Source organism: Narcine bancroftii, chromosome 1 (assembly GCF_036971445.1).
Source record: "Narcine bancroftii isolate sNarBan1 chromosome 1, sNarBan1.hap1, whole genome shotgun sequence".
In the NCBI taxonomy this organism is placed as follows: domain Eukaryota; kingdom Metazoa; phylum Chordata; class Chondrichthyes; order Torpediniformes; family Narcinidae; genus Narcine; species Narcine bancroftii.
The window spans coordinates 421,529,594-421,548,214 of record NC_091469.1 but is presented as its reverse complement, the minus strand read 5'-3'; the positions used below and the strand labels follow the sequence as shown (position 1 = coordinate 421,548,214).

Below are 18,621 nucleotides of genomic sequence, written 5' to 3'. Positions count from 1 at the left end.
TTCCATTTGACCTGAACATGCAGATATCTTCAAGGCCGCTGTAATTTCTTCAGATCTGTTAATGAAAATGAAACTGCTGCGGTCGGCGGGCAAGGACAAAGGTGCTAAGTATAGATTTTAAATAACACTTCTTGTGTATTTCTGAACATGGATGTTTCATACACCAGATCATGCTTTTCAAAGATAAGTTTAACCTCCTGCCTTGAGATCGAATCATCTGCCTGCAGCAGCACTTCATGGCCCCAATGTATTTATAGTGAAACTATAAAGTAGCGGTAGCTTGAAACCCAAGCCCAGCGATACATTGCGGGAGCTAGTGATCACAGAACTGTTGAGTTATTGGGTTTTAATGTTAAGAAGTTGTCACTAATTTGCATTATTTTCACCGTATCATCTAAATTAGTTACAAGAATATAAAAAATAAGCCAGCAAGGGAAGGTTGCAACATTAATTTTTATTAAAATAATTTTATAGAAACCTTGCGAGAGGTTTCTTAAAAATCAACAATGTCTTTTTGGTTTCTCGGCCCAGTGGTGCGTCCGCCATTTTCCTTGAAGCAATGAACAAAACTTTACTCACCTGTGTAAACGCTATGGATTTAATTATATATGAAAACACTCAGCAGCGCTTCAATATTTTTTTTTCAAAACAAGTTTCCTTCCATTTATATTTGTCAAACAAATAATTTAATCTTGGATTACGATTCGCTTTAATTTTGTTTATATGTTTGAGTGAGGGGACGGTTTTATCTGGAATCCGACACTTTGCAGAGATCATACTACACATTAACTTGTGGCCATGTACATTAACTGCTCTTGAACAAAATAGGTCTTTTGAAGTAACATATAGGGTTTATCTAATAGCCCTTCCAGCAAGTTAGAAAGTACTACAAGCCTTTTCTAATTAATGTTTCAGGCAAGTAAAAATGACACAACCACAGCTATCTGCGTTCCCTGCATCACTAAGGTTAAAGGTAGAAAGGTTGAAAAGGAAAACACTGGAACTTAGATTGTAACAGTATGAGTGTCAAGCTAAATATGTGGTGGTGTGCCTGAGGCAGCGTTGTAGGTAATAATAAATTCATAAAACTTCGAAAATACAGAGGGAAATAGCTCAAAGAAACCAATCAAGGGCGAACAAGAAGCAGAACACTGAAATAAAAGAGTTGAATTAGAAGCCTACGGGTATCAGTCACAATATGAAAGGAAACTATAGCATGTGAACTTTTCTTGAACCGAGATTTAAGTCATATGGTCATAAATCACTGGGACATAAACTCCGCCATTCACGACTGATAGCCTGTTTGTGTCCAGCTTACCTTAGTCTCTGACGATAGACGCAGACCACGGCACAATATTTTCAGATTCACCGGGGAAATCGATAAGCAGGAGTTTCAAAACTTCGGATTTGATTGGAATGAAGGCAAACAATTACTTTTATACGCTGAAATTCACTCGTTGGCGACAACGGCGAATGGGAAAAGGAAAATGGTAGAGCAGCGAAAAAAACTGGAGAGATGGCTCCAGCTTTTGGATGGTCACTCGTGATTATGGTAGCGCGCCCTGGTCAGGGAGATAAGACTACTATCAGCCTCCCTGGCAGCTCTTATCTAATACCAAAGAAATAGGGTATGTTTCTTATGAATATTGAATGCTAAAAGCGCGGATTTTAAGTTTGCTGTCTGGCAGTATTGAATAGACAGGCTGGGTAAACTCCCCCGAAACATAGCGTCACAAGTGAAAAATTATGCAAATTAACCAACACGCAGAACACTCGCGCCTGGGTTTGGCAATTACTGTATTGAATCTATGCAATCAAACTTAAAACCACTTGTCCCATTTAAATCAGTGCATTTTAAAAAAATAATCTGCCAGATCATAACAGAATTTTACATACTTTAAATATCCACAACCTTTCGCATTAATAGTGCTATCGTAACTTTTATTAACTCCTTGTGCAAAGAAAGTCCTTTGTTTGAAGTACAACATGAGAATACACAGGAGGAAATACAGTGCAAGGGTAAAAGTACAACCAGTTTTAAGCAGATTCAGTTGATTTTAAAGCTTGTCCTGTTTGATTTAGTATTACCGAAATTAAAAGTGCTAAAAATTTTTAAAATTCAGGTATAGCAGTGAAAAGTTACACTCCGGAAGAAAAAACGAAGGGACGAAGGCAAGCAATGAAAGAGTATATGTGATATAGTCACCCCTTTATGCATACCAATGCTTCTGTCGTTTATGGCTACGTAAGATTTATGACTTCATGCACTAAGGCTGTAAACAGAGCACTAAAGAGAAAACACTTGCCCCTATCGCTTATTGCGATGCAACTACATGAAAGGGGAAGCCAAGCAGCGTAGGAGGGAAGATAGGGCCAAAAATTCACTCGTATGCAACTTTACAAGTAAGCCGCTCAATGTTTTTCTGTAGTGAAGTGTTTTATTGTCAATGATCAGCCCGTCCACTTATCTTAATCTGCTGACTCCAACGTTTTCTTTTCTCATGAGATCTTACAAAGGTGAGAAAATAGTCTTGCCAGCGGATATTAGATTTAAAAAAAACTTTCTGCCACTTAATTTGGCTCCGTGAGTTTCAATTCAGAGGCCACCGACTAGAAATTAAAGGCCCCGCTTATATCAGAGAACCTCGTAAAATCATTGTTGTTGGTGGGAGAGAACTAACATTGAATACGAAACACTTTTCAGTCAGTGCCAAAATTTACAAAAGAAAAGTAAATGGAGAGTCGGAGATGAAAGTAGCGACAACTTGATTTGAAATAAGCGATAGGTGCTAATTTTGTTTTAACAAAATGCTGATATCATTTATTGCAACCATTGTAACTTCCATGTTGCATGTATCTAAGATATAAACTAAAAATATTACATATTATCAATGACCTCATGCTTGGATAATGTTACCTTCTAGGTCATAGCATGCATTTTACAACATATAATACAAGTGAAATGTGACTTCCTCTTTAACTTGTATGCTTCTGGCTTTTATTGATATACCGAAGCACACGTGATTTAAATTATAACAGCCTATTGCGGTTCATTTACTAGAAGTTCAACACTATCCGCCGCTTGGATGGGAGCTAATAAATGCGATACCTTGCAATTAGAACATTACGGATTCTTAACAGGCCATCTATATTTTTAGATATCATGAAAGTTTAGAAAACTCACCGAAAGTTTGTACAGTCTCAGCCTTTGCTTGTCGAAATGTTATTGAGGACAAAGTCTGCAACGAAATCGAGACACCATTCATTTCCACTTTATAAAACGAAAAGCGCCGGGGAGTTAAAACCCTCGTTCAAGAACATCGACAAATTCTACATGAATTATTAACGGACAGAAACCAACCTAACATCTTGAATCAATTATATGAAGCTACAATGTTCCAATCAATAAGAAAATAACGTTCAAATTGTTAGGATCTTCTCGAATATTGAATGGACTTTTTCCAAGTGAAGCATTTAGCATATCAAGTCTTGTAGATCTTCTGCCCGTTATCGCTGATATCGTATTTTGTGTATCCACGTCTTTCAAAAAAGCATCTGTACTAACCTAAACTCTAATTGTTCTTTAATCATGTAAAACATAGTAAAACTGCATTATTTGTTTTAGCCATGTTAAATTTGCTTCAAGATTAGATCATGGATAAGAAAGTAACTGTAATTGAATTGCAATTAAATCCTTTACACCTTTATGATTTTTTTTGTCACTTGTTTGCATTTAATATCTGGTTGACGGTATTGCAATAAAAACAGCAGATGGAACACATCCATTGAAATGAACAAATAAAATCGTGCTTTCAAATGTAAAAAATGCCAACTACGGCAAGACCATGCACATGGTACGTTATGTGGCATTACTGTTTGTAAAGTCACGATAGTCCTCAAATCATTATAGTTTTCTACTCTTCACTTAAAATCGGTAAGCGCTAAATCTCAGAAACGAACTTTTCTCATTTTTTTAACATCACTACCGACCTCCCCCTCTCCTCAACCCATGAAATCCCTTACACCCACCCCACTTTCCATTTGGCTTAAATTTGCACGATTGGTAGAACTACTTTAGGATACTGATCTAGCTATCAATAATTGCCAATGTGATTTGTCATACATTAAAAGAAATAAAGCATTCGTTAAAGAAGATTGCATTGACATGGCTGTCCCAGCACACCAAAAACATAAATCAAATCGCAGCACCCTGACCTTTTCTGAGCAGGACTCACTGGTGGATGCAATTTTTGTATAACATTTGCACCTCCAGCATAACATAAGGCATCTTATCCTGCTTTTGTTCATCGCGCACGTATTCTTTAAAAATGGCAGTATTGGTTTAGGTTCCATCATCTCTTAGTTTATTTCGTTAACTTCTTCATACAGTCAATATTCCGTCGCGATGATGGCCTGCTGTAAATAATCCCCCGATACAACTTACTTCATACCTTGCGATAATCAAACATTACTACCCTGGTGATAAGGCAAATGTAGCAATGTTTTTCTTTCCGATCAACCATTGAAGGGCTTACTTTTTTCTTTGTTTTTCATGAAATCACAATGCAACATACAGGGAAATAGAAATTTCAATGCTCATTCATTAAGTGTTGTGATTTGTTCCGATTTCGACGATTCACACATATTAAGGAAACCCCCAGCCACGTACTTTCAAGGAGACAACAATTCTCAAACAAGCTGACAGGATTTTTAAAATGGACGATGAACCTTTCATTGGAGCTTGTTATATAATGAATAAAAGGTTAGCATAAGTAAACGTATATTAATGCCCGTGTGTTATAATAACAACTTTATTAATGGCTATTCTAGCCAGATATATTACCGTCGAATAATGTATGATGAACATACATTGTTTTGTTTGTACCTATTCGGACAGAGAGCGGCCATTGACAGGATTTCAATATTCGATTGTTCATGTTTTAAGAAACACAAACATGTGATCCGCACACTATTCTACCAAAATAATTTCTTTTGTATTTACCATGTGGAGAGAAAAAATCATTACTGGCAAGGATCATTCGCCGAAACAAACAGAAAATATGAAACTAAGCGTGTTCTGCCACAATATGACACCCGTAAGCCTTTCCACTGACCTTTGCCTTGAACAGCAATAACTCACCATATTAATGAACAATCAACGGAAGCATTTGAAATACCTCAAAATAAAATCCATTCCGCTAAATGCAGCATCTCTCCCTGCTCGGATATATCCCTTCATGTGAAATCCAGCATTCAGGGTGCAATCTCTTTGGAAGAAAATAGCTGGCTCTTAACAGAAAGTGGAAAAGCGTAATCACAGCCGAAGCCAGGCTAGGTCTCCGATCCAAATGCCACAATAATGCGCTGTATTATGTGCTCACGTGGTCATACGTCAACTTAAATCCTTTTATTTGAATTTGGAATATAATTAAAGGAATGTTTTTTTAATCAGACAAAGCTTAACTTTTTACCCAACAAATCCTAAGAAGTTTGTTAAGCCCTGTTTTGTTGTGATTGCTGAAGGTTGTTCGGTGATCATTCTTTGCAGTAAATCCGCGAGAAGGTAAGTTGGGTCGTTTGTGTCTCATGGTGTAAAATACCTCAGTCCGGAGCTTGCAGGCTGAACTACTTCGAGCCAAAGAATCGCTGTTTCTAATGGATTAAAACTGGGGTCTGTAGTTGAAATCGATCTATAAAAAGAGAGCACTCTATATTTTCCACCAAAACAAGCAGGGAAGCCCCACAGCGGTTAAGCTTCGATGTGGCTCTTCCTTTTCAGGGCGTGCTTTTTAAAGCGCTATTGTATGGTCTTGCTTAACACCCACACGTTACACTGAGCTAGTTATGGTAGCTAGAAAAGGGATTGTATTTACCTGACAAAGGCAAAGCAGTCACCAAAAGCAAAGGTGATTTTAGTCAGTGCAGTACAGGGTGAGGGTGAGACAAGGATGTGATTATTCTGATTTTCCCTCAGTTCAATCTTAAATTGTGCCTGTGAGGACCTTAATGTAAAATGTATGTTTAGATGTTTTAGAGCAATTAGGTAACGCGCAACATTTCTTGGGGGATGGTAAAAAGATTGCTAAATAATTTCAACGTTAATAATATTTGGGAAACTTGAAAGACAAGTAAGTAACTGCATTGATTAAAAATAATTGAAAAACTCATCTTGAATAACAGGATTATTTCTTTAAGTACACCATACATTGAAAGTTCAGGGACATAAACTATATTCACACATCAGTACACCTAAAAATATTCCTCTGATTAAATTTATTAAAATACGTTTGGAGCATGGATTAACACCTTTCTATTCCAAACATGTAAGATCATCAATTTAAATTTATTTGTAAATCCCTACTTTCTTTTGTAAACTCTGTCCGTTATTTTACTTTCTTTACATCCCTCCACTTATGTCGCCTTGTAACTTTATTCCTCGATTATTATTTAACTATTCATTCTAATCCACTTTACAGAAGGTAGATGCGCCTTCTATGCTAGTTAGTAAGTATTGACTAATGCTACAAATGGTGCAAAGTGATTCTGAATGCTACACTCTAAAGTTTTTGGAAAACTCATACCTTACGTTTTCAAATGGGCAACTGAGAAAAAAAAGGGTAAATGATTGATGTCAATTGTACTCGCATGCTATTAAACTTTAAAACTTGGAAGACTTTTGAATGCTTGCACACTATCCTGATTTCAAAATCGAACCAAAATCCGTGCAGTAATCTTAAAAGGGCCGCAGTAGTACTTTTATCTGAGAGTAAAACATTAATGAGTTACTAACAAATGCCTTGAAGTGGGTGTGAAACAATTTAAGATACATAATTTAAAATATGATATAGTGTAACTAAATGCATAAATTATGACATGCAGTTTGATGGATGGATAGATAGATAGATAGATAGATAGATAGATAGATAGATAGATAGATAGATAGATAGATGGATAGATAGATAGATGGATAGATAGATAGATAGATAGATAGATAGATAGTTAGTTAGATGGATAGATAGATAGATAGATAGATAGATAGATAGATTGATTGATTGATTGATTGATTGATTGATTGATTGGTTGATTGATTAACGGACTTTTATGCAAAAGGAAGCTTCCTGATATCGGGACATAGCCGCGGATATGTGGAGTAGGAGGAATTTATCCAAGCAATTAATTCCCTCAAAGCTCATGTTGTTAGATATTTTCCTATATCAGAATCTATTTCCATTCTAGGCATGTCACAAGCGACTTTTTAACATAGAAAATGTCTCCTTAAAAGATTCTAGAACACCACTTTTTTTTTAATCAACGCGTGCATTGGAACGAATAGGGATTGCAAATAAAGGGGCCTTCGGGCTTGACGATAAACAATGACTTCCCTTTCCTTAGGTCAAGTTTTGAGCCATCAATTACTAACTGGACTGGAATTTATCCTCTGTGCAGATAGACAGAGCTAAAAGAAATCTTATAGCTTACCTGACAATTCAGCCAAATCCAAACCAGCCTCAAAGGACAGATAAAGACTGCTGTGAAAATGATAATATACTTTACAGGGGGGAAGTTTCAATGCACACTGAAGATCCTACATTTTCGAAGTTATCCGGCTCTTTTAAATATATTGCTCTGTGTTTGCTCCAGGCACATTTCCTTTCCGCAGACCTTTCTCAAAACAGAAAGGCCGGAGAATGAAGTTACTCCCCTCACACACTGATTCCGCGTCCTGCAAGTGCTGAACTGTTTCCCTTCTAGGTTTCTGCAGCTGTCTGGGGTACTCGTTTTCTGTGAGATCTATGTATTAGAGAAAGAGGGAGAAAAAAAAAAGAGCCGGCAAGCAAGCAGGGCCAAGCCAAAGGGAAAAAAAAACCTTATGGAATCCGTTCACGTGACTTAAAAATAATTGTTAGCAGAATCTGGATTAAATCTGGTTATTAACTGCAATACAATAAAGTTTCTGTGATTCATCGTCAGGCTGGTATACTTGCACACGGCCATTGCATTTATACGATGTTGATTTAGGAAACAGCTGCACCAGAAATGAACTCCCAATGCATTACTAAGGTAAGAGTGAAGCCTTGTAACATGCAGAGTAAATGGGATTTCATTCCAAGCACCAACCACCGCTACACGTTCATTGCTTCTTCAAAAGAAAACAACCGTTTAGATGATAGTAATTTAAAAATGTAAAACTTCGGAGAAATTTTACTGCATTGAAATCGCATAATAGGTCTCCGTTTGCTCCAAAACAAAACAACTTTGAACGAAAATATAAAACACCAAAGTAACAGATAAACTGGAATTTCATACACATTTTTGTTTTATGCACATAAAGCTGGTGAACACGCGAAAATGTATAAAAAGAACGTTTTAACAAACGAGAGATCCAAATAAAACAATAGCATATGGTTCATTCTAACTGGTGTAAGCTTAAAGGGAAAGTCTCTAAATATAAAGCACCTCAGCATCAATAAAATTCAGCTTCCTTTCATTTTAAGAGTGTCATATAAGAAACTAATTTCTGCATGCGGGTGCAATTGACAGACCCATCACAACAAAGCTTTGCGCTCGTCTAATTTATTGCACCCTTCATTCCGCACTACTCCAGTTATCAAACGACAGTCTAAACTAACCAGAAAATTTGAGTTTTCTTGTTACTTCTAAAATGTAAAAGTCTGACAACACTATTTACTTGACTTACTGCGGGCTCCTTCATTGCCATTAATACATTCGATTTTAAAGAGTCAACGGGTAGATACAAGACGCCTTTGCCATTTTATCCCAATCAATTATTTTCTTGTGAATCTTTACTGCAAGCAATCTCTTTAAAATAAATAAAATGTACACATGACTTCCCATTTTACGTGCTATTGAAAATGTCACATCCCGGACGAGTATCGTTGTTTCTGCAATCACTATGTTTTAATTCGAGGCGACCGTTAATGAATATTTACTTTTTAAACTTTGTGGATCTCTTGCCTCCTGCTAAAACTGCAATTCAAATCGGAAATTCGGCGTATTTAGACATTTATATAAAATTGAAAAACAAGGGAAATGGAAATAGACAGTGATTCTTTGATTTCCTTGTAAAACGAGTAATAATTAAACAAAGAAACATGGTGGTACTTTCAATCCCTTTCATTGCATGGTGTTGATTATAGCTGGGAAGTCGCGTGTTCGCTCCAATAAATTGGTGCAAATGAAATGGTTTGCTTGCTAACTTAAAAACATAGATTTTAGAGAGTTTTGCCATGAAGTAACATGAGGACTGTAGAGATAATGAAGAGGGAGTGCGTAAAGCACTTTTATTTAACATGAAGAGGAACATAACTGCCCTGCGCAATTACAATTAGATGAGCTTTCCCTATCAATGTTACTTCTGAAAAATATTAAAAATATAAAATATATGTAATAGTATCTCAAAGTTGGTTTTCCTGTAAACAGTCAGAGTTGTACTTTCGATTTTATTCTACGATTTTAAGAATAAATCAAGTTGTATGGGTTGTGGCTCTGGTGAATTCTTTAAGGTTGCTGTGAACCCCAAACAAAGGAAGTAACCAAGGCTTTTGTTCCCTCAACTAAACACCAAAATGACACTCTCAAATGGCTCCATGGCTACCTTTTGCGACTGGGTAATACACTTTAACATGGAAGGACTCAGCTCTGCGGAGAGCACAAAACCTCTCGTCTTATATCAGAGTTTGAAAAATAAATGGCATTTTCATTTAGTGTCCACTGATTCCGATGAACTGTAGCACCAAACCACCTGTTAAATAAAATGAGTCTACCTGAAACGAGATAAGGGACTTCAGCACTACATGTAAGGCATTTTTACCTCATAACTTCAGGCTCTAGCCCATCTCAAAGTCCAATTTGGTTATCATGAAGCTAGTCTTGTTTCTGATGGAGAGCTCCAGATCTGAAAGAAGCATTTGTTGTTAAATTAAAGAATTGTGTATCGGTTGCCAAAATAGTAACTCATGATATGGTTGTGCTGTTCTAATTTTAGGAGGTAGATCCAATTACAGAAGTGTTTTATTGGAATGCCAGGCCGGAAGTTCCAGCATTCTACCAGCCAGTATACTGTTGCAATTATCTTGTTTTGATTGATCATAACGAACAGTAGGAATAATAAAATATACTTGACTGGAGCGATAAGACATTTAATTAAGTGTTATGTACTTTTACTAATGATCTTTTATTGTAAATATTAGGATCAGCACTTAATTATGAGCGCAAACAAATACACGTTTTATGAATGTCCTTTCGCCAGGTAACATCATCAAAGCTATCCATTAAATAAGAACAAGATTATTGAAAAGAATGAATATATTCTTTCACGAGGACAAATTACGTCCACATAAGTTCAGAGTTTGTTCCAACGTCGGATTAAAATAAATGAATAAAATATTTGAAAAACAGCAGGTCAGAAATTTATGGTAAAATTTATTAAATGCAGGTGCTTCTGTACAAATCTTTAGCTTTATATGTATTGCTATTGTCCAATTCATGTTTGCACATTATATCTAGACACAAGCCAAGCAGTATACAGTTAGAATAACTCCTCCACTTTGTTCAGAATTACATATGTTAGTATATTTGCTGGAGTACCATAATTCTGTCATTTATTGTAAATCGCTCAAATTAATGAATCATAGAGGAATTTAGCTGATGCCTCTTCATTTCCAAAAAGCCTCTGCCTACAGTTGCCTTTCAGTCCTGCGCATGCAAGAGATAGTGATTTATTAACGACAGGAAAATTGAACAAAGCAGCACAGCTACACTGTGGTATCCAGGCATACATACTGTGAACTAGAACATCATCATATGTGTTTGTATTTGTTGCAATTAATCATGAAAAAATCTAAAATATTACTGACACGCGAGAGACTGACTAAACACCATCACAGACATGCCGTGATTTAAATCTGAATACTAAAGGGCGCTATTCATCACATTTATGACAGTTTTAAGAAATAAAAAAAAATGTTAAAACATAAACAGAATAAAGGACACGACTTACCACAATTCTTAGCTGATTTGAGCCACTTCACTTTCTGAGACTGATCTTCCAATTATAGACTTATTTTTAAAGGAAAGTTCATTTTCACAGCAGACTGAAACCGATCTAGTGCGAATACTGACGACTACATATCTATTCCGGACTGGCTGCATTAATTATTTAATGAGTCACGTGACGAGAGAGATTAAAATTTCAATACATACACGGAGAAGACTCGTGACCCTTTATCTTGGAGTGTGGAGTTTTTTTCTCTCTCTCTTTGCGCTCTTCTTGGTTGAATCTTTATTGTTCGCGCTCTCTATTAGTCTATGGATGCTCACTGGTAAGTGATAATACAAAATGAGTGGCCTGTGCTGATCCCAGATTTGACAGGTCCGCCATATATGTCACCTACATTTTGAGCTGCCTCAGTCCAATATTCCTGGGCATTTCTTCAAGCTGCCTTTATTGTCCGCCTGACAGGTTGATATTGAAGCCAGTGCTACATTACCCCGCATACATAAAAGTCACATGGAAGTCTAACTCTTTCATATGTGATTTTACATCCTATAAGTGTGTTAAATTTGACACCGAATCGACCCTCACTAGCCACAGTCGATATTTTATTATATCACCCAAAATATGTACTGAGCTTTAAATTATGTCTGGAGATCTACGGGACTCTACGATTAGTACAGTGCACAGACTAAATATTTCAAGTGTGATAATGAACAGTATGCTTCAAAAACAGCCGATTTAATCATATCCCCAGTAAATTTAATGGTTGGTAACAATTTTGATTGCTCTTCTAGTTATGCTTTCAACTCAGATCGTAGTATCCTGAGTACTTCATGATCATGCACGTTTTACATCCTCTTACATGTTTCAAATGAAGAAACATTTGTAATAATTTTAATTAATTACCATTAACACTCTAAAATTTGGCTGCAAAACGACATGGGTGCAAATACCGTATCAGGACAGTAAACCCACGTTTAGGTTTTTTTTTAAATGGTATGAGTTATTCTCTTCAATAATCGAAACAATGGAGTATCCTCACGATTGGAAATGAAGGATTGGATCCATTCTCTAAAGCCATTAACTATAAAAGTGTTATTAACTAGACTATTCACAACACGTGGAACTTTCCAAGCTTAAAAATAAATCTTCGATATTTTTTCTTGACATAAGCAGACGCCACAAACTGTGTGTGTGTGTGTGTGTGTGTGTGTGTGTGTGTGTGTGTGTGTGTGTCCATGTATGCGTGCTTATGTGCCCCTGAGTGTGTCTGTGTCGGTGACAATAACCTGTGCGTAATATTAAATATCGCCCTATACTTAAAAATAAATTTAATACATATCGTTTAGACATTTATGATAATAGGCTGTATTCTTTTGGCTCTTATCTGGGAGTATAGGAAATAGTGGAAAGAGCACTGTCCATCTTTTAAAGGTCAAGGGTTTGAGAGGGTCAGTCTGCAACTCTAAAAATGGCTAATCGGTCAGAAAATTTGTCCTCTTGCTGAACTCACTCTGGTTGCTCAGCCGTTGACAAACAATGCAACTTTTTATTACAAAAGACCGTTCGATTTACAATAAACTAAAAACATCAAAGAGAAAGAAAAAAGATGCAAACGGCGTTTCATGTGCTGAAGGCATTTAAAGTTTTGGTCCTATAAAATATGAGCTATAATCAACTTGCACTTTCCAAAACTGTTTTTACATGTTGTAAATTATATTTCGCCTTTGAAAATATGTGTTTTGTAATTTCCTGTTGCAATAAACGTGGTCTAGCTAAAGCTCCACAACTGTTCCAAGAGTGAAGGGAGGGGGAGCACGGTGTGTGTCGAGATGGCCACATTTTATTCAAGAGATCCAATGTGTTCATACACTTTTCTAAAAGAACACCCTTCAGAGTTGCTGTTGAAGTATACAAAGAAGTATTTATTGAATGAGGTGATTAATGATTCTCGGTAAAATCTGTTATTTTCAATCTGTTTAAAATTCCTTTTACAGATAAGCAAGGACGGTTGTCTAATGGTTGAAGTTTCTCATCGTTTTTTTTTTGTCCTTTTAAAATTCGTCTGCAGTGGTCGTAAAGCTATTTTACAAAGCCGTATATTATAAAATTTATGTTTGACATGAGCACTTGCAATTCCTTAAAAAAAAAACAACGTGCTTTGACAGATTGCGGGAAAATGCATCTTTAAAAGAAGTTTAAAATGTCAAATGGTTATATATTTTTGTTCAATTCCTGGCAAAGATTCTGTCTAGTTTATGTATGATAAGTAACTACAGACTTCCAATTTGCAGACAAAATAAATTTGGGAGGAAATGCATCTGACACGATTTCCCTCACCACACATATGCGCATTGATATTGTTTGTTCTCATTATCTACATAATTTGCAGAGAAAAATAAAAAAAAGAGAAGGACATGTTGTAGTGTAAATTGTAACCATTGTTACGACAAAAACATGTATCTAAATCGATGTATATCAGGGATTGAAGAACGCGTCATTTGTTATCCAAATGTGTTCCCAGTTCGCTGTTTCTTTTTTAGAATCTCGAAAATCTGTATTACCAAACAGACAATGTAATCGAGCAGATGAGACTGTCATAATATTAAAAATCTTCAGCCACGTCTTTGCGTTTAACAAATTAACAAAATTGTGTTTGTGTAAATATTCGCTTATTTACTCCCGCAGTTTTCTGTATTCCTTGCCAGAGAGAACAGTTATAATTATAAATACTGCTTGTGTTTTTTAAAGTTAAAATCTCTCTGGCCCAAGAATGCAAAGTCAGCCTAAAATAATTTCACATGATTACACTTCCTTCCAGGATCAGAGGTATAACATTAGGGCTATAAAATACCTTATTCGCCACCTTGCAGATGACTTATTATTTGATCGCCTCACATTTTACTGCATTATTTACGACCTAGTGACGTAGAACTTGATGTGGAAAGACTGTAGAAAGATGAATTATAGATCCAGATAACAATTTATCCTTTTTCGCTGTTATTCATTGAAATCACGCAATTTCTTTGCATTTTTTTCAGAAAGCTGCATTTTTTAGCCCACGAATAAATAAAAGTCACTTCACTGTTTTGGAGGGGAAGGAATTCCTTGCTTCGGCGTGTTTATTAAATCCTGGCTGCAAGAAAATTGTACACATAAGAACTGAAATGTTCCACGAATTAACATTTTATTTAAAGCCTGAGGCTTTGTTTTACACTGTAAATTATGTTTTTCGTCTTCGCAACATTTGGCACTGCACATAGCACACTGAAATATCCACAGAAAATACACAAACCTTACCAATGATTTGTACAGTTTCGTCACTCTTGGACTGTACCAAAATTGTTAAATATACATCAACTTGTCTGAAATCTCAGAATAAGCTCCTTGCGCGTTCGTTATACTGATATCAGTATCACAACTAGATAGAGGATACAGATTTAAAATAAAGAATACACCTTAAATAACGCTGGCGACATAATTTATTTCCTATATATGTAGCATCTGAACAGTTTATTCGCTCTAAAATCCATTTCCACATCCACAAATATTGCTGCCTTTCTCATCTCTAAAACATGTTTATTCTTATATTCTCACAATTTCTTTCAACAGACTACACTAGTTGAAATGATGACGTTTACGGTTCCTCGCAATATCTATTATTCACGGTCCTTTGCTCTTTTTGCTTTGAATATCATGATAGAAAACACCTTGACAGTAGTTAGCATCGGTTTATGTGGGGCTAATGAAGGATACAGAATGTACCCAATCAAACAGAAAACATTTTTAAAGTCTGCTGAGAATGGGTAAACACAATAGAAATGCTTGACCCTAATGAGGTTAACAGCATATCTCTTGGAAGAAAATTCTCATTACAAGAAATCCTTCCCCATTCAAGTCAATTATGTGGCAAACACATTTTGGTCCAAACTATGTTGTGGGAGAGGGGTTGGAGACTCGAAGCAGCTATAGGCTTGATGAATTTGGTGCTGAACCATCTGGCTGTGGGCCCTGGGAGGATACTTGTGTTTGCTGGCTTGCAGAAGATGATGAGCTAGCAGAACGCATCTTAGTGTTAGGCAGTTTGTGATCTTTCTTCCATTTCATTCTTCTGTTCTGAAACCAGATCTTCACCTGGCGTTCAGACAGGCAAAGAGTGTGTGCAATCTCAATGCGTCGACGCCTGGTTAGGTAACGGTTAAAATGGAACTCCTTCTCCAGCTCTAATACTTGTTGTCTGGTGTAAGCAGTTCGAGACCGTTTGGGCTCTCCTCCAGTGTAATTTGGGTTCACTGAACAAAAAAAAAGTAACCAAACATAAATACAGAGACAGGCACGAATCTGACAATGGGATTAGATGCACGTGAATGAAGGTTATGAAAGTCTAGAGTTTTTGTCACAGTGCACTGACAACGGAGAACAATCTACTGCAATAAAATGGCTCTGGGTATTTAGGTTAGAAAAGCATCAAAGACACATGGCCAGAAGCGAGATCCAGGGCAATCAAATTTATAGGCTCTGTAATTACCGACCTAACAGTTAGGTGATCGTAAATCTCATGAAAGGGCGAGTTACAGAAAGCGTTCCGCACATCCGATTTCAAGTGAATTTTAATTGTTTCAGTTAGCTTTAGTTACTTACCGGTAGTAACGTGAATTTTCTTCATCCACGGGTAAACTATGGGCTCTTTGCTGAGAGTGCCCTTTTGGGCCGTGGGATTTTTCGCATTTTGGCTACACAAAGCTGGTGTGGCTACTGGGACCACTTCACAAAGCTGGTTCTGCCTCGGTATGTGATTTTGGAGGCGAGCCTGCGACTGCATATGACCCCTTTGCGACATGTCTTGGTTGCCAGTGCCTTGGACATTGTTGAAGCTGTAGCTCGGCTCTGGGTAGTTTGATTGTGGGTATAGTGCCTCATGATGGAATCCAGTGTCCCGCGGCCGTTCGTAGTATTCAGGAGATTGGCTTGGTATGTAGTTATTTTGAGAATATTCCTCACAAGGTGGAAATTTTGGCTCAACGTAGTTGGAGTTTATCAAAAACGAACTCATGGTCATTAATTTCTGAAGTGCAAAATACTAATTTTTCTCGCGTTGTCGTTTTTCTGTTCCATAAAACCCTCCTACTTGCTGTCAAGTGTATAAAGTTAGCTGTTCATGTGATGTAACCAGCCAATGGGATGTGTGCCTGTGGGTCCCGGATAAGGAAATACACCAATGATGAATGCATGGAGTCCAGTGAAAAATTCCATATTATCATTCAAAATCTCGTTTCTTCGAAATTATGTTGCCGCATTGAAAGGTAAAGAAAAACTCTGGACTAATCAAGGAAAAAAAGCTAATTGTGAAATTATTTAAAATATGCAATAGAATTACGATATTTTATCGAAAACATACTGCAGAGTGTGTGTTAACGGGGACAAGATCACAAGATAGTATCAACAGCGCTCTGATAATGTCTGAAACAGTTTACTCTTTTCTGAGAATGCGACTCTACAAACATGTTTCACCCATTTATCGGGGGAAAAGTTAAGGGGATTCGTGGAAATAATTAGGAGAGTTAATTTGTCCTCATTGCAATAACTAAGATTCAGTTAATGAAAGAAGAATTCCCATAAAATTCCGAAGCTACTGGATTTATTGTCCTGAAAATAACTCTTTTCAAACATTTCACTAAAATGTTCAATGAAAAATCACACTCTCTAAGTCTTATGTAACCGAAGAGAATGTTGGATGATAATGTCGAGTTACTTTATGTATATTACAAAATATTATGTAACCAATAAATATTCACTCATGGTATCATTGCATCTTGTTAAAACACACTATAATTTAATTTTCGAATGTGAAACATTTTATTTTACATTGTCCTCTGAGCTTTTTCTTTTCAAATCTTATTTAACTAAGATCATGAAATAAAAGTGACTGAAACGAACATGACATTACTGTAAATGCACAGTAAAGAGGGATAGTGATTGCATTACTTTTATATAAAATAGCATGCACAAAGCACAACTGTTCAGTAACACGATTAATTTGAATTGATATTTATTACAGAGAATTTAATAAACGTAGTTAATTTTGTTTATCTGAATTTTGAAACAAGCCTTCTTATTTTATCCCCCCCCCATTGCTAATTACTGAGAAAATCATTTAAAGAGCAAATGATTATATCACATTATTGTTAATTCTGCGTGAAACAAAAAAAATGTCACTTTAATAAACGTAATCTGTTATAGAAATGGTTCAAAATAAGTCTATTGATATCACCTTCACTAATGTTTACTTCCTTCCTTTTTCAAAAGGCAACAATAACTTCCGCAAAATTCTAAAATGATCTTCTTAGTTTAGTTATCCTGATTAAAATTCTAGTATGCTTCTTTACGAATTCAGATCTAACCCGAATATACGCACTAAGAAGTTCCCTGAACAGAGACGTGCCAGGTTGGTGCATTGCGCGTTATATTTCCAAAGTAATCACATGTAATATGCTTTCGGGTCTGCAATGAAAGTGATTCATAACATTCGTTCTTGTCAATAAAGGATGCGTTAAAAGCTCTATTTTATTGTTTGGACAATACACTGTATCTGGACATATTTGCTCACATTTTATTCAAGTGATATCTTTTCTAGCTTCTGGAACAAGGAGTAAGTAGACTACATTTACCAACCCACCCTGTTTTACAGCGCAGTGTAATCGTCCATTAGAACCCGTTCAATTAAACATCAGGCTGTAAAATCAATTGACTTTCTGTGTAATTAATAAAAGCTTATTTCCACTGCTTACTAGACAAAGAGGCCCTGTAAGATGTGACTTTAACAGCAACAATCATATTTTACGCAATTTTATTTCACATACACCAAGAATAGCTTGTGCACATGTTTACATTTAAACAATATATTATTTGTAATGGTACGAAATAGTTATCCGAATGATGTGAATAATATTTAATGTTTTGCTGGACAAAATTCCTTTTTTTACTGAAACCCAAACTTTTAAAAATAATTGTGCGTCCCTTCCTCTCCCCCACCCTCACCCCACCCCCACCCCCTTTTGTAGGCGCAGTGTGCAATGTTTTGCACTGACCAACGAACTTGCCATTAAATAAAGCAATCCGCTAATTAACTCGGGCAATGTCTGTATTTACGTTCTTTGTCGAAAAAAAAGGGAATTAGAGCTTATCGTATAAACACAGGGCGTTTCTGAAGACGAGAAAATGCAGGTCAGTCGCCACCGCATTTTTTCATAATAAACAGAGATGGAGCCAAGACCCCCAAGTGTTACTTCGCCTGCGTGCACATTTGACATTTTTACTGCAAGGGTAGATTTACAGCCATTTTAAAGAGAAAGGGAACGTTAACGCTTTACACGACTTTCCCAAAACACTAGCATTTAAATAACTTCCATCAAATTTGAATGTTAGCAAAAGTCGACTTTACGAAATCTATTTCGCAAGAAAGACGACCCAAGTTCTAAGGCATTGAAGGATAGATTGTTTCGAGGTTTAATTAAACAGAAATTACACTTTACCAATCTTAACTCTTCCGAACAGCAAATCAGTAGTTTAGATGATTATGGATGTCATATTTTCTTCAATAAGCG

The 18,621-nt window shown here is 36.3% G+C and overlaps 1 protein-coding gene and 1 long non-coding RNA gene across 2 annotated transcripts; one reads left to right on the top strand and one right to left on the bottom strand.

The window, feature by feature from the left end:
- Window positions 1-2,079: 2,079 nt before the first annotated feature.
- Window positions 2,080-3,707, top strand: LOC138751607 (uncharacterized). Its single transcript, XR_011350081.1, has 2 exons — window positions 2,080-2,403; window positions 3,159-3,707. It is a non-coding gene; the product is annotated as an uncharacterized lncRNA (long non-coding RNA).
- A 10,461-nt stretch (window positions 3,708-14,168) lies between these two features.
- Window positions 14,169-16,125, bottom strand: LOC138753409 (homeobox protein Hox-A4). Its single transcript, XM_069916373.1, has 2 exons — window positions 15,659-16,125; window positions 14,169-15,309 (listed from the first exon to the last, which is right to left on the bottom strand). Exons 1-2 carry the CDS (start codon window positions 16,074-16,076, stop codon window positions 14,984-14,986), a joined length of 744 nt encoding a protein of 247 aa, XP_069772474.1. The 5' UTR covers window positions 16,077-16,125; the 3' UTR covers window positions 14,169-14,983.
- Window positions 16,126-18,621: the final 2,496 nt, after the last annotated feature.